The 19,201-nt window shown below is 41.5% G+C and overlaps 2 protein-coding genes across 20 annotated transcripts in view; one reads left to right on the top strand and one right to left on the bottom strand.

Moving 5' to 3' along the window:
* The window catches only part of REPS1 (RALBP1 associated Eps domain containing 1), a 76,193-nt gene extending 75,308 nt beyond the window's left edge, over positions 1–885 (top strand). For all 11 annotated transcript variants that reach the window (XM_053914139.2, XM_053914144.1, XM_053914140.1 and 8 more), the window contains one exon: positions 615–885. In XM_053914139.2, coding sequence (XP_053770114.1) covers positions 615–683 — 69 coding nt within the window. In that variant the 3' untranslated portion in view covers positions 684–885. The remainder of the gene's footprint in view (positions 1–614) is intronic.
* Positions 886–2,237: 1,352 nt separating this feature from the next.
* The window catches only part of ECT2L (epithelial cell transforming 2 like), a 75,907-nt gene continuing 58,943 nt past the window's right edge, over positions 2,238–19,201 (bottom strand). For 8 of the 9 annotated variants that reach the window (XM_053914132.1, XM_053914125.1, XM_053914126.1 and 5 more), the window contains 8 exons: positions 18,972–19,186; positions 17,857–18,004; positions 16,175–16,248; positions 15,923–16,079; positions 15,248–15,313; positions 13,800–13,888; positions 6,107–6,279; positions 4,351–4,575 (listed from right to left, as the gene is read on the bottom strand). In XM_053914132.1, the coding sequence (XP_053770107.1) occupies positions 4,448–4,575; positions 6,107–6,279; positions 13,800–13,888; positions 15,248–15,313; positions 15,923–16,079; positions 16,175–16,248; positions 17,857–18,004; positions 18,972–19,186 (1,050 nt within the window). In that variant the 3' untranslated portion in view covers positions 4,351–4,447. Of the gene's footprint in view, positions 4,576–6,106; positions 6,280–13,799; positions 13,889–15,247; positions 15,314–15,922; positions 16,080–16,174; positions 16,249–17,856; positions 18,005–18,971; positions 19,187–19,201 lie in introns of all 9 variants that reach the window. The other variant, XM_071219621.1, reaches the window with a different exon arrangement.

Genomic DNA, 19,201 nt, shown 5'->3' with positions numbered 1-19,201 from the left:
TATAGGAGCCTTTTTAAGAATCACTTTTCTCATTTTCTCCGAGAATAGAAAATAGTAAGTATGATACCAAATGGGAAGAGGTAGTTCTGGTTAAAATACGATACTATCAGTTGATGGGTCAGGGGAGAAAGTAGATAAATTAGAATTTGCTGACTGTCTGAAAAGACTGCTCAGAATCAACAGTGACTAGAAATTCTGATTGCAAAATAAATGTGTTCTTCGTGAAACTGAAACTCAGCGTGAGGCGTGGGAGTTGCTATGACCAGATGTAGTCACCGGGGAAAGAATGAATCCGTGCTAACTCACCTACAGTTACTGCAGAGGGTATGCTTCGTGCACGGCTAATGCATAATAGCCATCATTTGAAATACTAGCTTTTCTAATTATTAAACAAAAACATTTTTTATCCTGATTTATATAATAAGATATTTTAATAGCAATTTTAATATTACATACATAAACATTACTAAAGTGAAGTATCTTTTTAAAAAATGAATAGCTGTCCCTTCATCATCTTAACAAATTTAAATTGTTTTCTTGATGCAGAGCTGTTGATAGATATGCCTTCATTTTTATATATGTTGAAACGTAACTTGGCTTTGCATCTTTTGCAGGATGTTCTTGAGGAGAGAATTTCCCTGGAAGTTCAACTGGAACAGCTTCGACCATTCTCTCACCTATAAGCCAATTGCCGTTAACTGTGAACATACCCATTCTTGAGCAGTTTGGGGTTCAAGCCAATTTGGAGACCCAAACATTCAGCTCATTGCTTAATTCAACGTTAAATTTTATGATTCTGTTTTGCCCTCTATGTTCACCATTGTATTTAAGTATCTTTTATTTTTTAATTTCAACAATAAAAGGGTCAGGATGACTTTTTCTGGAAGGTATATTGTGTTTGTTGGCACAGCCCACCCTTGTTATTCCAAAGCATCAGTATTGGTCCGTTACACTTCAGTGGCCAAAACTTCACACTGATTGGATTTACAGAATGGGCTTCTCTTTACATCTCAAGCATATTTGCAAAAGAAGACAAAATTGAGTAAACTAAATGTTACACATAAAGCATCTTTATTTGTTCTGTAAAAATCTTGAAAATGAGGTTCCTGTTTAGTTTTTTTACTTGAAAGAACTGTATTGGATAAGGCATTCTTTAACCATAAGCTCTGCAGTAATCAACATTCTTCTGGGGTAAAGGGGTACTTTTAGTTTTCCATGTCAGTTCTATATTTTCCTTATGAAAACCTGATCAGGTTCACCAGTGGCTTAAAATATTTTTAAGATTTTATTTATTTATTTTTGGAGAGGGGAAGGGAGGGAAAAAGAGAACGAGAGAAACATCAATGTGTGGTCTTCTTGCACACACCCTACTAGGGATCTGGCCTGCAACCCAGGAGTGTGCCCTGACTGGGAATCAAACCAGTGACCCTTTGGTTCTCAGGCCAGCACTCAATCCAGTGAGCCACACCAGCCAGGGCTTGTGTGAGATTTTAATTCAGCAGCAAACTGATAAAATAGCTACGAAGACAGATTGTTCTTAATTGTACCCTAAAAGTGAAGGGGAAGTGTTGAACCACAAACAACATAAGTATCATCCACTTGCAAACATCAGTACTGTTTGGATGATTTATGCACTTAACTCCCAATTAAAAGCTTATATTCATTAGTCTCTACAGAGATTATTTTCAAGTAATATGTTTTAAAATGTAAGAGGACATAAATTATTCACAGAATGAATGGAAATTCCTTAGGATTTCTAGTTTTCCTTGAGCTATCTTGTCACTCACTCTTTTGCCATGTAAACGGGCTTTTCCTGTAACAGAGTTTCTGAGGTGTGCCCCATTCACAATGATGATTGTCTTAGGGATGGTTTTAGACCATATGATATATATACACTTTGATCAAATTTGTGAATTTACGTTCATTGTTGACTAATAGCAAATATTCCCTCTAGTGGTTGATTCTGTCTGTGGAATCATAGATGTAAAGCTGCGTGAATATATCTTAACAGAATCAAAAGTGTGGATTTACACTAATAAAACAACATTTGAAGTTTTGTATAGTTTTTAACAGAATTTAAAATTTTACAAATTAAAAGAAATTATATTTTCATTGTTGAAAAAAGAAAATGTTTAAAATAGCCTAGTTCACAATCCTGTAGTGTACCAATAGTACACTACGGTTAGAGGTATAAGTTCTTTGGCTTCTCTATTTTCTATGCTATTTTTAACCTCCCCCTGTCTATTTTGTACCTACCAATTATGCTTCTTACTCCCTGTACCTTTGCTCCTATTCTCTCCCATTCCCCTCCCCATTGGTAAATCCTCCATGTGATCTCCATTTCTATGATTCTGTTCCTGTTATAGTTGTTGGCTTAGTTTTTGATTTTTAGCTTCAGTTGTTGATAGCTTTGAGTTTGTTGTCATTTTACTGTTCATAGTTTTTGATCTTCTTCTATTTCTTATATAAGTCCCTTTAACATTTCATATAATAAGGGCCTGGTGATGATGAACTCCTTTAACTTGACCTTATCTGGGAAGCACTTTATCTGCCCTTCCATTCTAAATGATAGCTTTGCTGGATAGAGTAACCTTGGATGATGGTCCTTGCCTTTCATGACCTTCTAGCCCCTTCTTGCCTGTAAGGTTTCTTTTGAGAAATCAGCCGACAGTGTTATGGGAACTCCTTTGTAGGTAACTGTCTCCTTTTCTCTTGCTGCTTTTAAGATTCCTTATCTTTAATCTTGGGTAACTTAAATATGATGTGCCTTGGTGTGTTCCTCCTTGGGTCCAATTTCTTTGGGACTCTGGGCTTCCTGGACTCCCTGGAAGTCTATTTCCTTTGCCAGATTGGGGAAGTTTTCCTTCATTACTTATTCAAATAAGTTTTCAGTTTCTTGCTCTTGTTCTTCTGGCAGCTCTATGATTCGGATGTTTGAATGCTTAAAGTTGTCCCAGAGGTTCCGAATCCTCTCCTCATTATTTTGAATTCTTGTTTCTTTATTCTGTTCCAGTTGAATGTTTATTTCATACTTTTGTTCCAAATTGTTGATTTGAGCCTCAGTTCCCTTCCCCTAATTGTTGGTTCCCTGTGTATTTTCCTTTATTTTGCTTTTTATAGCCTTAGTTTCTTCCTTCATTTTGCGACCAAGCTCAATCAATTCTGTGACCATCCTGATTACCAGTGCTTTGAACTCTGCATCTGATGGGTTGTCTGTCTCCTCGTTGCTTGGCTCTTTTTCTGGAATTTTGATATGTTCTTTCATTTGGGCCATATTTCTTTGCCTTGGCACACCTATTGTTAAGGGGGGGGTGGGGCCTTAGGTATTTGCCAGGACGGGGCAACCCTCTTTGCTGTGTTGTGGCGCTGTCTGTAGGGGAGGGGTCAGAGAGGGAATAATGCCACTTGCTTGCTCTGCTTTAGCCCCACTTTCCAATGAACTCTCTCGTGAGACTGGGAGTTTCTCCCACCTTTGCAACCCCCACAGTATTTACAGCTAGAGGTTTTGAGTCTTTAGTTTCTTGGTGAGCCAGCCCCTCCTCGCCCATGCCGTCCATGGCCTTGCTGCAGGTCCTCTCTACCCAGCTACCCATCTCTGCCCCTCCTGCCAGTCTGGATGAATGTTTCTTTAACTCCTTGGTTGTCGGAGTTTCATGCAGACTGCTATTCTGGCAGTTCTGGTTATTTATTGTTTTTAAGTTGGTTGTTATCCTTCTTTTGATTGTGCGAGGAAGGGAAACGTTTCTACCTACTCTATCTTGGCCAGAACCCTATTTTTTTTTTAAGGTATTTTTTTAACAGCCTTCTAATTTAACAATGTTACAAATTTTTAAAGCTTATTTGAAAGGTCTAAGAATTTTATTTTGCAAGCAAAGAACACTTAAAATTACAGAAAACTTGTTAGTACTTCGTAGTGCTATATTTTTAATACTCTCAGAAAGAGTACATTCATATTAAGGGTATATGTGATAAGTTTTTAAGTAAATTGCCATTTATATTTTCTATACATATTTTTTTAAATCAGTAGTTATTTCATGAAAATGTTAAAGATGATTGGTAAATTACCAACAAATTAAAATATTTCTCCAGACTGATCATTTAAGGAACCCTTTTCATTGTGATTTTATTTTTTATTAGATCATAAAACAAAACTTTAAATACATAATATGCTTGTTCTGTCTTAGGTTTTGTCAATCAAGTAACTAATACTGTCCATAAAAAAAAAAACTACCAAAAGAATTGGCTCAAAATCGTGGACTTGACTTGTTCTTATTCTGAATTTCAGATAATTGAGCATAGATGATGAAGTTTATAAGTTAAGCAGAACCTTATGGGCTATCCCAGTTCATCCTCTCACAAAACTTAACATGGAACAGGAAATGCGTGTTGTCTCTCTTTGCCAGGGACAACTGGCAGCCCCGAGTATTTTTTTTTAGTAAGTCCAGTGTCACTTCTGTATTGTACTTTTGATTGCATTTTGGAGTGCTGACAACCATAGGAACTTGTCGTCCTCCGCCTCTGTGGCACAAATCCATTCCTGGTTTGGACCTTGAAGAATAAATGCATTCTGGATATCTGTAAAAATATTTAAGGTACATTAATCTTTGCATGTAATAATCAAAAGGAGAAATTGTTTTAAAATTCAAGAATTGACCAAGTCTTTAAGAATTTTTTGAATACTAAAAAAGGAATTCAAATCCAATTTAGAATATAACTTCCTACAATTACTGAATAATTCAAATATATGATAAAATAATATTGTCTTTATATTATAATTAATTGTAATTAGCAATTGTATTTAAAGACTAAATGATAGGTGATTTAATTTTTTTTAAGAGAGAGGGGAATGGAAGGAGGAAGAGAGAAACGTGCTCCAATGGGGAATCGAACCAGCAACCTTTCAGTTCACAGGCCAGCGCTCAAACCACTGAGCCTCACTAGCCAGTGCTGATTTAATGTTCTGTAATTCCTTGTCTTAGTCACTCCAGAAGGACCTGGAGCCAGTGAAGGTCTCCACTAAGAGTTACAGAGATGCTGAGAGCTAGACCTAGACAACTTTGGTATGAAGGCCAGTGACAGAACTAAGCCAACTACTTAGCTGAATGACCACTACCTGTTAGGTTATGTGATGACATATTAACACAGGGCATAGTTGGCTAAGGGGAGTCATACCCCTTTAAACATACCTAGTGATTATTGGTAACTAGCCCATTTTATCTGAGTTTGTCTTCTAGGTGGAAATATTTAGTCCCACACTTGGTTTTCATTTTTTTCCCCCTTAGGCCCATTTAAAATGGGGCTGCAGCTAATGAGAAACAATTCTTTCTAGGTAATATTGTCTCAAGTCCTTCCTTTACATACAGTGAAAAATACTGGAATGAGAGCGTTCCATTCAGGTTTTCTGGCCTAATAAGTACAAGAAAGAGATGTGGAGCCTTTTAAGCTTGGGAAGTGGAGTATAGAGTAACTAAAAAATAGACACAATAGGATTAGGTTTTAAGTCGGAATTTTTTTTTGTAACATTTTTTATTGAGGTTATTATGAGTGAAATGTTTGCTACTAAACATCCTTTGCAAATCTGTTGATCTCGTTTCTCTATTGCTCTCAATTTAAGTATGAATTTAAGAAAAGGTACAGTCAGATCTGTAATAATCACTTAGTCCTAGTAGAATGGAACCAGAAAATCTAAAATAAAATAGTAATATCCACAGGCAGTATAGAGTCCTAACAGAACGAAAGAGTAATAGATAAAAGCCTAAAAGTGTAACCTCCCAAGCAGTGTAGAGCAGTAGGTAAGGGCTCAGCCCGCCTGTGGAACTGCTTCAAAGAGCCCCTATGGTGAGGTGGGGCCGTGCCTCCCTTTGTGAATTTTGAAACTTCCTGACATCCAGGGTGCGAGTCTGACAATGCCAGCATTCTTTTCTTTTGCTCTTTCAGGTAGATGGAAGTTTACATTAATGAAATTTTTTAAATAATTAGGGAATGATTTGCCAACTGCAAATTCCAATTCCAATCCTTTTCCTGCTTTCTATATTAATAGTAAATGAGCATTACAGTATATAGCTTTCAAAAGGTATTTAGCTCTCGGAAGTAAAAGATTACATACATTTGGAATCTGGAATATCTTCTACAAGTAGCCTGTGAAGGGCCACAGATGCGATGAAGTGGTAGGTGGATGTTGAAGTCCTTTCGAATGGAGTATGAGAAGTGCCCCGACTGCAAACGAGCAGCGCATCGTTGAAGAGGAAAAGGCTGAGATCTCGGGTATGTTCATAGAGCCTGTGTTAAACCAGCACAAGAAGGGGCAGTTTCAGAGGGCTCCATGTGCAGTGTGGGCAAAATGAACATTCAGCTTTCCCTCCTTTAAGACATAAGTCGTGCTGTGTTTTGAAACTTCTGTCAAGTTTGATAATTCAGTGTTTGATACATTTGAGCAATCTGGAGAAAATTAGTATTTGCTTGGTTTTATCTTCTAAGGGTAACGGGTTGGAGTGGAGAACCAGTGTGGCACGAGGTGCCTTAAGTAGAAAGAATTTAACTATTGGTAGAGAAATTTCTAATTTTGACTGGGGGAGGGGAAATTGGTACGCAACTTAATACAACTCATCAGTATGAAAGGTTAGAATTAAGAAGCTCTTGATTTTCACTGAGGTTGCCAGCACCACAGTCAAATGGAGGCATACGTATCAGCAGGCGATCTGTTATCTTGTTGCTGTTCTGCTGTTGGAACCAAGTCAAGTAGGTTTCCCTGTTCACTGGTAATGGGTTTTCTTGCGCAAGTACGCAACACAGCATCACGTGGCGTGCTGGGGAAGGGCTCGGGGGAGCCCCACTCCACCAGGAGCGGCTAAACAAAGCAAGCTCAATGTTTTGGTGGAAGATGACCGAAAAATTCATTTTCTCTTGGAAGCGTCAAGCAACCCTCAAGCACTCTAAAGAAGGGAGTCAATTTACTAGCTTGTTAGAGGAAGCCTCTCATTTTATTATCTTCACTTCTCATTTAATTTTTAAATTGTCGATTTTGACCCACATACAGTTTTAATAATAATGCTAAAGTAACATCACATACCTCCACTTATTAGGTCACCCAAGATGCCAAATTAGTACATACCTTTCCAATGGTGTTAATCTGCTCAGGTAGTTTTACACACACACACACACACACACACACACATACACCTATTTACAGGTAGTTTGCTGTTATTTTACAAAAATGGTAATATTCACACTTTTTCCTGCTTTTCTCACTTGGCAATGGAAATCAGGTGAGCTGGTATGGCTTTAATTCATTTCTTTTTAATAGTTAAATAATACTTCACCGTGTAGATGGGGCATTACGTACTCGTCCCCTTTGGATAGACAGTCCCCTATTTGTATAATCCTCACTTGAGGATGTGTCCCTTGCTCTTAGAGACAGAGGAAGGGAGAGAGAGAAACATCAGTAAGTTGCCTCACACACACACCCCAATTAGGGGTCGAACCCACACCTAGGTACGTGGCCCCAGCCAGGGATCAGACCTGCGACCCATTTGTGTACAGGGTCATGCTCCAAACAACTGTCCGGCTGGGGCAGGCAGGCCCCTTTTGATAGACGTGCATTGTTTACAGGTTCGGGTCTCGTTCCTCCTTTCCTCTCCTGTCTTTGTTCTTTATTGCCACTATGAGCAAGGTTGGAATACACTGGTCCTTACATATAAACAAATTCCTGACACGTGCTCTTGTTTCTATCGCAGGATTACCAAGGGTACGATTGACTGGTGAAAGGGTTCAGGTATTTTTATCAAGTACTTCCAGATTGTTCTCCATAAAAGCTGCTCTATTTTATATTTAGAGTCTGCTTCATATGACAATGCGTCTGACTTGTCATAGTATAAACTTTAATGTGCGTCTGAATTATTTGGAGATTTTGTTAAAATGCAAATTCTGATTCGATGGTGCAAGGGTAGCTTGAGACTCTATTTCTAACCATTCCCTGGGTGTGCTGATAGGCAGACCACACTGAGGAGTGAGGCACTGGTTAGTTACAGCCACACCTATAAGCTGGGCGAAGGACTGGATCGGGAGTGCCACATTTTTAAGAGTGCTGCACCTGAGGTTCAGCTATTCGCAGAGTGGTAGGAAGTGCAGGTCGTGTTAGGTGTATGGAGAGACAAACGGTCATCCAATCACTAGAGTCAACTTGTTTGCACACATTCCCTTTCCATCTCTGGCTGTGACTCGGGCTGGAAGGAGTGGGATGCTACACATACACTGGCACCTTGCAAGGAATGATGTTCTGAGCAAGTTGATAGTTATTCTGACAATAATGGATCAGACAGAACCAGGGATGAAGGAGAAAGGGAGCAAGAAAGGCAGAGGGTGCTTTGTAAATTTATGTGTGATGGGTGGCGTGTGGGAAAAGGCCACTGTAAACAGTGAGAGATCTCCCATGTCCTTGCCCCCTTTTGGCAGTACTTTCACCACGTGACTGATAAGAACAATTATTCCCTCTATCATACCAATTTAGAGAAATGTTTGAAGCTATAGTAAAACTTTGCCGTTTCGTGTGAATTGTCCAAGAGGGTGCCTATAAGGGTGCTTGGGAGAAGTGGCCCTTAAACGGGTATTTGCTTTGGTAAATAGTTTTATTTTTCCTTTGGGAGGGAAAACATTGAGAGCAGAGGTAAATGAATGAGAATTCCAGTTTTGTGACCCACTTGGACCAGGTGGGTGGTTGGCCCAGGGAAGGGTAGGAGGAGGCACATTAACTGAGTTTGGAGTTAAGGTCACTTGTAAGCCGAGAACATGAGCGGGAAAATATAAACACAAGTTTTATTTCAATCTGCTTACTAGAGTGCTATTTAAAATACATATAAATCTGAGTTTTACCTAGAAAAGAGGATTTTCAAGAGTCATTAACTAAATTAAGGCCCCCGAGAGCACCAACAATTTTCATCCAAGGACATAAAAAATGTCAATCTTTCCTAAGAAAATCTTAATTCCTCTACATATGATAAGCAAATAATTTCACCATTCACATTGACATGATGGAGCCACTGAAGTTGAAACTGTGGATCCTGTTGGGTTTCAGAAAACTGCTGCCGCTCACATTCAAAAGAAGCAACTCTAAGGGTAGAGTTTTTTCCCAACTCTTGGATAGGATTTCTTTGCTTGTTCACAAATAGGTTCGATGACTCAGCAAGACGGAACAGGTCTACTATATGGTGTTGAGTTTAGATTCTCAACACCATTCTAGAAGTATCGTGTTCTTTACTTCATTAGCCTGCCCAAGACAAAGTGCCCAACTTCAATAAACACATAAAACTTTAAAGGGGATTTTCAGAACATAACCTTTGGCATGAACAGACATCAGCAGATGGTTGGTTCTGTAAGCTAAATGAGCCAAAAAGATAGCCCCCATCATTCACACTCTTGACAGGTGAATCAGTGGTTTTTGGGGTCCCCAGGAAAAGAGTCAACTCCAGCAAAGTTAAGTGTCCCTGAAAAGTCTAGGTTTTCCTTCTCCATGCACAGTTGCCCTGGCAAATGACTGCAGGTCCCTTTGGACAGAGCTGAAAGGAAAGGTAGGTAGCTGCATTTTATCATTGTAGCCGGGTTTTTTCCTCAAGAAAACTCGGCCTGAGAAGTGGATGGCTCCATTTGATGATTCAGAGCTCCAGTCACCAGCTCTTGAGGGTCTCGCTTTTGTAAATCTGGGGAGACCTCACTGAAAGGGGAAAAGGCACGCTGAAAATCAGCAAGCTTAAAGTCCCATAAATGAAAATCGGTGTTCCTGAAAAAATGACAAAAGTTCCAAGGTGCATAATGTATTCCAAAAGAATATATCCAAAACTCGGGCCTATATCCATAGAGAGACAAAATACCTCCAAATTTCCTAGCTCTAAAGTGAAGGACTTGATCTCTATCCAGAGCAGTTTTTTTTTAATTTGTAATGCAAATGTTTGCTCTCTCTATGGCAGATCTTGTTGATTAGTAACTTACGTGTTTAGCAACTGCGGCTGTGTTGGTGAGCTTATGAGGAAGACTCAGTTCAGCTTTCCACCCGCAGGTCTGCCCAGCAGCTAGAGCACTGAGACCTGGATTAGAATTCCAGGCCAGCACTTGTTAGTTCTGTGACCTCAGACAACCTAACGTAAGTACCGATTTCCCGTCCATACACGCGGCTCCAGTCCTGCCTTCCTCACCAAGTCCTTGTAAAGACTGTATCAGATGAGAGCAGTTAAAATACGTGGTGAACTGTAAAGCGCTACACTCGTGGGTTGGTGTGGTACGCACAGATGTGAGCAGCGTTTCCTCTAAGTAGAAATCCCTGTTGGGAATCATGGGAATGTAATTTCTTGGCTTTTCTGTGATTTTCTAAAATGACAGGAAACAAGGTTGCAGGCTACATATTCTGTGATACGTTTTGGAACATAACCCTGTTGTGCAATGATTTCAAATATTAATGCAAAGTTACATTAATCTTTATTGCTTGGCAAATTGCTGACGTATTATTGTCTATTTAAGGATAAGTGGACCTCATACTCAGAGTGCAAAATAATTAGTATTTTCTCACTATCCTCAAATTGTCAAATGTACTTGGTTGTTGAAACACTGAAGACACACATCTAAATTCTAATTGAGACTTCTAGTTTCTGGCTGCACGTGTAAAGAGCTTAAAAGTCATCACTTCCATCCTCATAACAAAAAAAGAAACGCAGAAACTCAGAATGAACAAATCTCCTTAGATCCGTCACAAGGTAATAGGGAGGAGAAAAGTAACAATCTGAAAAATGCTCAGAATGTGCTGTTCTCCTGAACAAAGGCCTGCCTGCCTTCAAGGGAAACTTTTACCAGAACCTAGACAACGCGGGGGAAGGGAAATACCCAACTCCAGCTCCCTCTAGCATTCCTGTCTCCCCTTGAGGCAAAAAAAAAAAGAACCTGAGAAGCTTTTGTGAAGGTCATGGCTCAGGGGCACAGGCTCCCTAAAAAACTGAGACCAAATCACAGGGCTATAGAACTCTTCCTCTCCCCCTCATATTTTGCCACCACTTCAATAGGATGCTTTGTAATGACAAGAGATTACAGCTGAAAAGAACAGGGGGGCTCAGACTCCCTTTAAAGGATCTTTAGAAAACCCTGTGACAACAGGGAAGACAAAACCAAGGACAACAGAGAAAATTGGATCCTTTAACACCTTAGCTACAGCAAAGAGAAACACAGGCGCACACACAGCCAAGTAAACATAAAACCTTACACTAAACGCCTGTTTACCTGTTTCCTTTCCCCAATACCTCATGTCTGGCTTTCAACAAAGAGTTGCAAAGAAACGCTGAGACCAAGAAGGCAAGCCTCAAAGCCAGACTCAGGTATGACAGAGATTTTGGAATTTAAGTGTGATAGTAAGGACTCTGTTAGAGAATTGGACACCATGCAGGCACATGTGGGTAACATAAATAGAAATTAAAATGCTAAGAAATTTGAGACATCAGGAACAATAGATGAATAATGCCTTTAATTGGCTTATCAGCAGGCTGGACTTAGCCAAGGAAAGAATCTGTTTATAAATAGAAACTTACCAAACTGGAAAACAAAGAGGAAAAAAAAAACTGGAAAAGAATGAAACATTACCCAAGAAATAGGGGACAACTACAAAAGATGTAACATGTCTAATAGGAATATCAGGTTCAGAAAAAAAGAGGAACCAAAGGAATATTTGAAGTAATAATAGCTGATAACTTTCCAAAATCCTTGACAGACACGAAATCACAGGTGCAGGAAGCCTAGAAAAGACAGTATCAGGTAAGATGAATAGCTTAATAGATACCCCTAGGCCTTTCACATTCAAACTCCAAAATATCAAAGACAAAGTCTTTTTAAAAAGATTTTAAATATCAGTAGAGAGATGGGAAGGGAGGGAGAAAGAGAGGAAGAGAAACACTGATGTGAGAAACATCAATTGGTTGCCTCTCATACAAACCCTGACTGGGAATTGAACCCACAACCCAGGCATGTGCCCTGACCAGACATTGAACTGGCGACCTTTTGCTTTAGGACGTGCCCAACCAACTAAGCCATACTGGCCAGGGCCAAAGGTAAAATCTTGAAAGAACCTAGAGAATTTTAAAAATGCCCTAATTATAGAGGAACAAGGATAAGAACTACATTGGACTCCAGAAACCATACAGGTAAGAGGACAGGGGAGGTGGGGAAGGAAGTGCCGGGAGAGAAAGGGGAAAAGAGACAGTGAAATAAGTGTTTTTAGAAAAAGACCATCAACCTAGAATTCTGTACCCAGCAAAATTATTGTCCAAAAGACTTTCTCAGGAACATGTGTAAAGGACCCGTGGTAATGGACAACAGGGTGGGGACTGACTGAGGGAGGGAGGGTGTCGGAGCAGGGGAGAGCAATGAGGGGAAAACGGGAGCAACTGTAACTGAGCAACAATTTAAAAAAAAAGACTTTCTCATACAAACAAAAATTGAGGGACTTCATTGCCAGTTGACTTGCCTGGCAAGAAATGTTAAAGGAAGTTCTTCAGAGAGAAGGAAAATTATATAAGTTAGAAATTCAAAATTACTTAAAAAGAGGAAGAACGTTTAAGGTTAAATATATTCTATGAAGGTAAAATAGAGTCTCGTAATCAGGCAGTGGAGCCATCCCTAGCACGCTCCTACCACACCAGTGTGTTTAGAATTAATTGCTGGTTGGGCGGCCAGTTCCTGTCCATCATTGTATCTCTTGCTATTGCTCCTGACCAAAAACAACAAAATCAAAACGAAACAAAACTGACAGTAAGAAAGTGGCACGTTGTGGGGTTTGATTATCATTTAAGATTCACTGTAGGTCGGGATTAGGTGAGAGAACTGATCTAGTCGAACAACCCCTCAACTCCGTCCTGTGTCTTTGGGAAACATTTACTGAAATATTCATTGAAATAACAGATAAGCCAACTTTTATTTCTTATTGGAGTTGGACGAATGAAAGAAGTTAATTCCTCTCCATTGGGTTGCCGTTAATACTGAGTGAGAACACAGTGTGGCAAACAATTTCCGGAAGCAGAGAGATTAGCCGACTGGCTCCACCGCTTGTTTTTGTAAATACGGCTTTACTGGAACGTAGTTACACTCATTCCTTTATGTATTATATTGTTTACTAAGATTGTATTTGTTACATGATCATATTGGTTATACAGCTGCTTCTGTGCTTCAATGACAAAGTTAGGTCGTTGCCATAGGGATTATTTGGTCAGTAAGCCCTCAAACGTTTACTATCTGACCCTGTACAGAAACAGCGCCCATCTTTGTTCTGCGGGAGAAAAGTGGGCGCTGGTTTATGGAAACTGACACTCTCCCATCTTCTGTTGTTCCCTTACTGTGAGCGCTGTGCAAACTAGACTCGGCGAGACCTCAGTGTAACGGTGGTCCTGTGGCGAGACCATTTAAATGCTGCCCACGGCAACCATCTGAGGGTAATAAACCGGAGTTCTTTTCTTACTGTTGAGCAGACGCTTCAGGTGATGTCCCACAAAGCTCGGATGGCCTCCCAGTAGGAAAGTGACTAATCTTTAGAATGTCTGTTTCTGTATAGTTTGTGGTTGGCAGAGACTATTTCTTTTCTCCTGTTTTGCCCAGTAGCTGCCTGGAATTCAAGTCAGGTGATAATGCATCTTACCTTATCTCAGAGGAGGGTATGTGTGTAAGTTTTCGGTTAACACACAGATTATCGTAAACTTACACGGTGTCAGACATTGACTGGGTGCTGGGCACAGGGTGACGAAGACATGGTCACAACCGCGGGGTATTGAGGTGTTTACCGTAAAGAGAAGCTGGTTTCCTCATCACAGCCGTGAAGTTGGGCTACATCTTGCACCCTAATCAGATATCTGTGTGCTTCTGATAGAGGCTAGGAAATCGAAAACGAAATTAGAAACATAGATAATTTTTAGAAAATAAAAAGCCCCACAACCACTGCAGACCCATTTTGTGTCCCAGAATATGTAAGTGTTGAGTAGAACTCAGTTCAGTTACGAAAAAGGGAATGTTTTTATTGTTTATAAAACAGGCTTTCTTTAGAAAGACCACAGAACTGACCATGAAAACTGTATTTTAGGGTGTTGTCTAATTCTTCAACTACTGAAATTGTTTTATGTATAAACGTTTCATGGCATCAGAAATAAAGTGGGGGTGGGGTGAATAAGAAGCAATGTATCAAGAACAGGAAAGGAACGAATTGTTGCAAATTAAGAGTCAGGCCCCCGCACCGGTGGAGCCATGCACAGGAGCAGCGACCTAGAGTTAAGTTCTATGGACTCTGTGCATTCCACGATTTGGGGCTTTTTGTAATCCAGTTAATTCCACTTTCCCTGCCAAAATATGCAGATCTCAATTATGACAGAAGAACTCCATCTTGCTTCCCCAATTTAACCAAATAAAAATAACATCTCCAATCAACTGGTGCTTTCATTCCTTAGAATTCCTATACCGAGCTCCTATTATATGTCAAACCCTGGAAGACAAGTCAGTCACAGCTCACACGTGATAGAGTTCCCAGTCGTGTGAATAAAAGATTGTAACGAAATGTGACAGAGGTCCAGGGTGCTGCAGGACACCTAGGAAACAGCGACCCACAGCTGGCGACGTGGGAGAAGCTGCAAGGAAGATGATGGCTGAACTGGATGTGTAAAGGGGGACAGAGTCGATCCAGCAGAGTAAGAAAGGAAGGTAATTTTCGAGAAGGAAGTGCACGGACAAAGCACAGATGTGTGAGGAGAGGCCAGCACACCCGGAGAACGGTGAGTAGATTTGTGTGGTTTGCTCCTAAAGCGGTAGGCAAGGAGGTGAGAGAGAAGGTAGAGTGGGACCAGATGATACTCTGTAGGTAACAGCCAGTAGAAGACTTGTGAGATTTTTTCAGGTGTCCTCCATGTGCAAAGCCCCACTCCAGGTACTGTGCACAGGGATATATAAGACAATAGATGACATGGCCCCTTTCCTCAGGGGTGGGGGTCCTGATCACAGAGTAGTGAGCAAGGAGCTAGGACTGCAGAAAAGCGAAGGGATGGGGTCAAGCCCACTTGTGCTGCTTCTCCTGTGGCATCCTTGCAGATGAGAAGGACGTGAGGGGTGAGAGCTTGGCAGCAGCAGGCACACAGCAGGCATTCACCAGATGTCAGCTGATTTGACATCTGGATGTCTCCTTTTGCCAGTGATACGAGAGTTTATCCGTGAGCACGAGATGCAGAAAGTACATCGGAATACGTACAGGGCACCCCCAGATGCTTCTCTGTATGTCTGACAGCCGATCCTTCATGTTGATGTTTTGCTTCATCTAGAAAACAAAGGGATTTTAGGCAACATAAAACTGTGAGATTTGTATACATAAAAATAGATTTAAAATATTTCATGGCACTTACAAGAGACTGGTTTCATGTACCCAGTGTTTTTTAAACAGAGGCAAATGACAAGAGCGTATTCAAAAAGCATCTTCTGGGCATATGTGTATCGGTTAACATTCAGCCTGGACGCCCATGCAGCATGCACACCAGAGGGATAATTTTGGAACGAGACACTGTACTCTGGGATGCTGAGTTACCCAGGCAGGAAATCTAATACACTAAGAAGTCCTTTCCGGTACAAAGGGTTTTACTTTTTTGCTTTTAGTGCTCTAGAAAAATCAATCCAGATACCCCTTTCTTCAAACTTTCACATTAATAAAGATTTTATTGAACATGTATAGTTATCCAAAAATATGTTGTTTGGCTTAAAATAGATACCTTTAGTGCTCCAAGTCTCTGAATACAATGATTTCACACTAAAAAAAGATGGAAGAATTTGACGACTACCACTGGAGGAACAGGCATTTCTGGATCTGTGAGTTAGAGTGCCAGAAGAACATTGTACCATTTTCAAAGGACACAGACTCTTGCCAGCAACCAACCTGATCTATGTAACCTTTATATGTCTTGATTTGGTCAATTGCAGTGGTCAAGTCCCCACGGTCAACATGCTCCGCAGGAGTGTGAAGCCTCAGAGCATAGAGAAGATGAATATATTCTTCGAATCTTCGGGATGGGTACAAGAGCAGCTCGGGCAGGCTGTGAGGATAAGAGAAGGGAAGCTGGTCTCTTTCTGAAGGTCAAAGCCTGCCCGTCCCAGGGGTGCCTCCCCCGAGCTCGCCCTCAGAATGCACCTCAGCACGTTGGTAGCGATGGACTTATCCTGCCTCTTCAGGAAAGCTCGGAATGCTGGCCTCGCGTCTCTGCACTAAAGGTGAACATTACGTTGTCAAAACTTGGTGCTGCGTGTCCGCTGCAAAGCTTTCTGTTCCCCCAGGCAGACGTGATCTAGAAGCACTCAAAGCAAGAGGCCAACGTCTGCATCTAGTCAAAGCATTGTTAGTGCTTACTAATACTAATGCACTAAGTGGAGTGACTTGCTTACACCACAGACCTAACCCTATTCACTGTCCTTGAACGGGGTAGCCAACCAAAAACAGACTTCCTAACCAGGGAGCCTGGGAAGAATTAGAATTCTAATCTAATTCTCCCTAATCTTTTGGGGACTTGTTAAGTTACTTCACTCCCCAGAGCCTCGGTTTCCTCCTGGATATCAACCCTCACTCTGGTGTTGAAGGAAAAATAAATCCTGTCCATAAAGAGCCTGTCACACAGTAAATGCTATTTCCTTATAGTAAAAGACTATTGATGTATTCGCTTACAATACCGCTGCTAATCATGTGCGATGTGCTAGAAGTGCTCCACTGTATTTAACATCTGTTTTACAATGTATTCATTCAGCACCTTTAAAGTACCCGGGAAGCACCCATTTTTCTCCATGGAGTACATGCCTAAAAGACACCAGTAATGCTAATTTCCAGAAATCAAATAAATATTTATTGATTTCAATAATATTAATAGCTATCAAGTATTGAGTACTTGTATGCACCCTCCAGGCTAGTGAAACAGATACCTTTGTTATCTGTGACTACACAAATTTCATCACCAATTCGTTTCTGACATTACAGGACACTTTGCTCCAATTCTAGAGCTCACGGTCAGTCAGTTCTATGAAATTGCCTTGTCCACACAGTTTTCACACAAGACACAATCAGATCATCCAGGAGTGTTAAACTCTCTGGGTATGGGGAAGGGTGTGCTATAAAGGGAGATGCCCAAGGTCAGGCATGGGCCAGAGACCTCAGTGCAGACAGGGGGACACAGCCGAAGTGGACACACTGGACCTGGCAGAAGTGTGCCTTCCATGTCGCAAGGTAAGTGGGATCTTACTGCCATCAGAAGAGATCCCAACAAGGGCAGCGAGTGAGTGACGCAGAGGGAAGAGAATGTTCCTGCTCAGACTGCACAGGGCACAATGAACTCTCTACGGAATGTAAGACACAGAAATTCCTCGTTCACAGTAAAATTTCACAAACTGAGTATCCTTATCCCAAGAAACATGGATTACCGATTCCTATTCTCTGTGAGAGAGCCAGCTTTGTCAAGGTCACACGGTTCTGTGTGGCGGCAGAGTGGCATCGGGGCTCACGGTCTTTCTTCCACCTGTTAAACGTTTTCCTGTAACTGAGCCACAGGGTGTCTGCGGCAGGTGGCGGTCTGACACTGTGTGAGGAGGAGTTCAGTCCAACAACCAGTTCCTGGGCCCTGCTGCGTCAAGCACTGTGCTAGCCCCTAGTGGTACCAAATTAAGTCCCAGGGTCCCCGTCCTCAGAGTCCACAGTAAACTGAAGGAGTAGGTCTGGAAGCAAAGAGGGGGGAGAAATCTTTCCTATTAACCCTAGTCCTTCGGATGGCACACAAATCTTCCTTTCAAGCTCAGGTCTAATAAGTACCTGGAGGTAAGGTAATCATTTACCTTCTCAATAGTTTTCAGAACCACAGGGTAATTGTTGAAGAAATTGGTATATGTGTTCAACTGGCTTCCAAACTTTATGAATATTTCTCCCACACAGCAAGCTGGGCCCCAGTCCTGGAGTCTGTCTCTCAGGTTATCTAGCAACTGCCTGCAATATGAAAAACGCATGCGCATGAAAGATTGGTCCATGATCACCTATAAGCTCAACAACTAAATCAGTTGTCATTCACGCAGGCTATTCGGCCTAGTCATTTGTGGATGGCTTTTGTCTTGAGACAGAGCAGTACAGAGCATTACCCGGCAGGAGGAGGGGGAGGTGAGGAGGTAGATTGGTTATGGTGGACTCCCACCTGTTCACCTTAGTCCTTCAGTCAGAGCCTCAGGATGGCCTCCACAGGCTGCCTCTGACTCTCCCATTCCCACAGGGCCGGCCAGCCAGGCAGGGAAGGCTTCTTTCAATGCTCAGAGTAGAGTGCTCGAGTCACTTGTAAATGGCCATAATCTTCCCTGGGCCCATTTCCCCGTGAATCTAAGGTTATCCCTCATTCAGCCACCACAGGCCTTGAAAGCTGGAAGAGGCCTAGTTCAACCTCTTGATTCTGTAGGAGTGGGAGCCCACTGAGGGTAAGAAACTCCCTCCCAGTCTTCTAGAATGTTACTGGCACAGAAGCACAAGCTTAGGTTGTCTTACTTTAGCACCAGGGTAGGGGATCACCTTCCTCTGTGTACCCTCACATACTCAAGACACCTGCTGTTACTAAGGTGGGCCTTGGTTCACTAAGCAAAGTATCCTAGTGACTCAGTACCATTAAATTCTTCGGTTCCTTTCCCACTGATCAACTAAACATACTGTCTTGGCTTTTGCATGAAGAATGTACTGAATACAGAATCCCCGGGCAGTGAACTCCACTCCTAATACCACAGCTTTGAATTGAAGCAGAAGTAACGCCCAAGAATCATCACTACTGGCTGCAGCCCAGTGGCAAGAAAGCTCTCTTCTGTGTGCTGCCCAGGGTTCCCAAGACAGGCAGAGATGCCTGAGCCTATGTGCAGTTCGGTGTGGGTTCTTCCCACCGCAAAACGAGAATGTCAGAATATATGAATTCAGGAATTACCTGTTGAGACTTAAAACCCGCAGAATATCAGAGAAAATGATCTGGATGTTTGCAGCACTCAGAATCGCCCTGTTTGATGACAGTGCTGCCTTCAGTGGTCTTACGTAAACTTCTCGCACGATTTCCAGCGTCTGCACGTATCTTCTCTCGCTCCGTAAGAGCTCCCCGGCCACTCGAGTTCGCTTTGTGGCCAAGTCCGTCTGCAGCCTTCTCTCCTGTGGAAAAGCATT

This window comes from Desmodus rotundus, chromosome 11 (genome assembly GCF_022682495.2).
Source record: "Desmodus rotundus isolate HL8 chromosome 11, HLdesRot8A.1, whole genome shotgun sequence".
Lineage (NCBI taxonomy): Eukaryota > Metazoa > Chordata > Mammalia > Chiroptera > Phyllostomidae > Desmodus > Desmodus rotundus.
The sequence above is the reverse complement of the archived record's forward strand: the minus strand, read 5'-3'. Positions and strand labels throughout refer to the sequence as shown.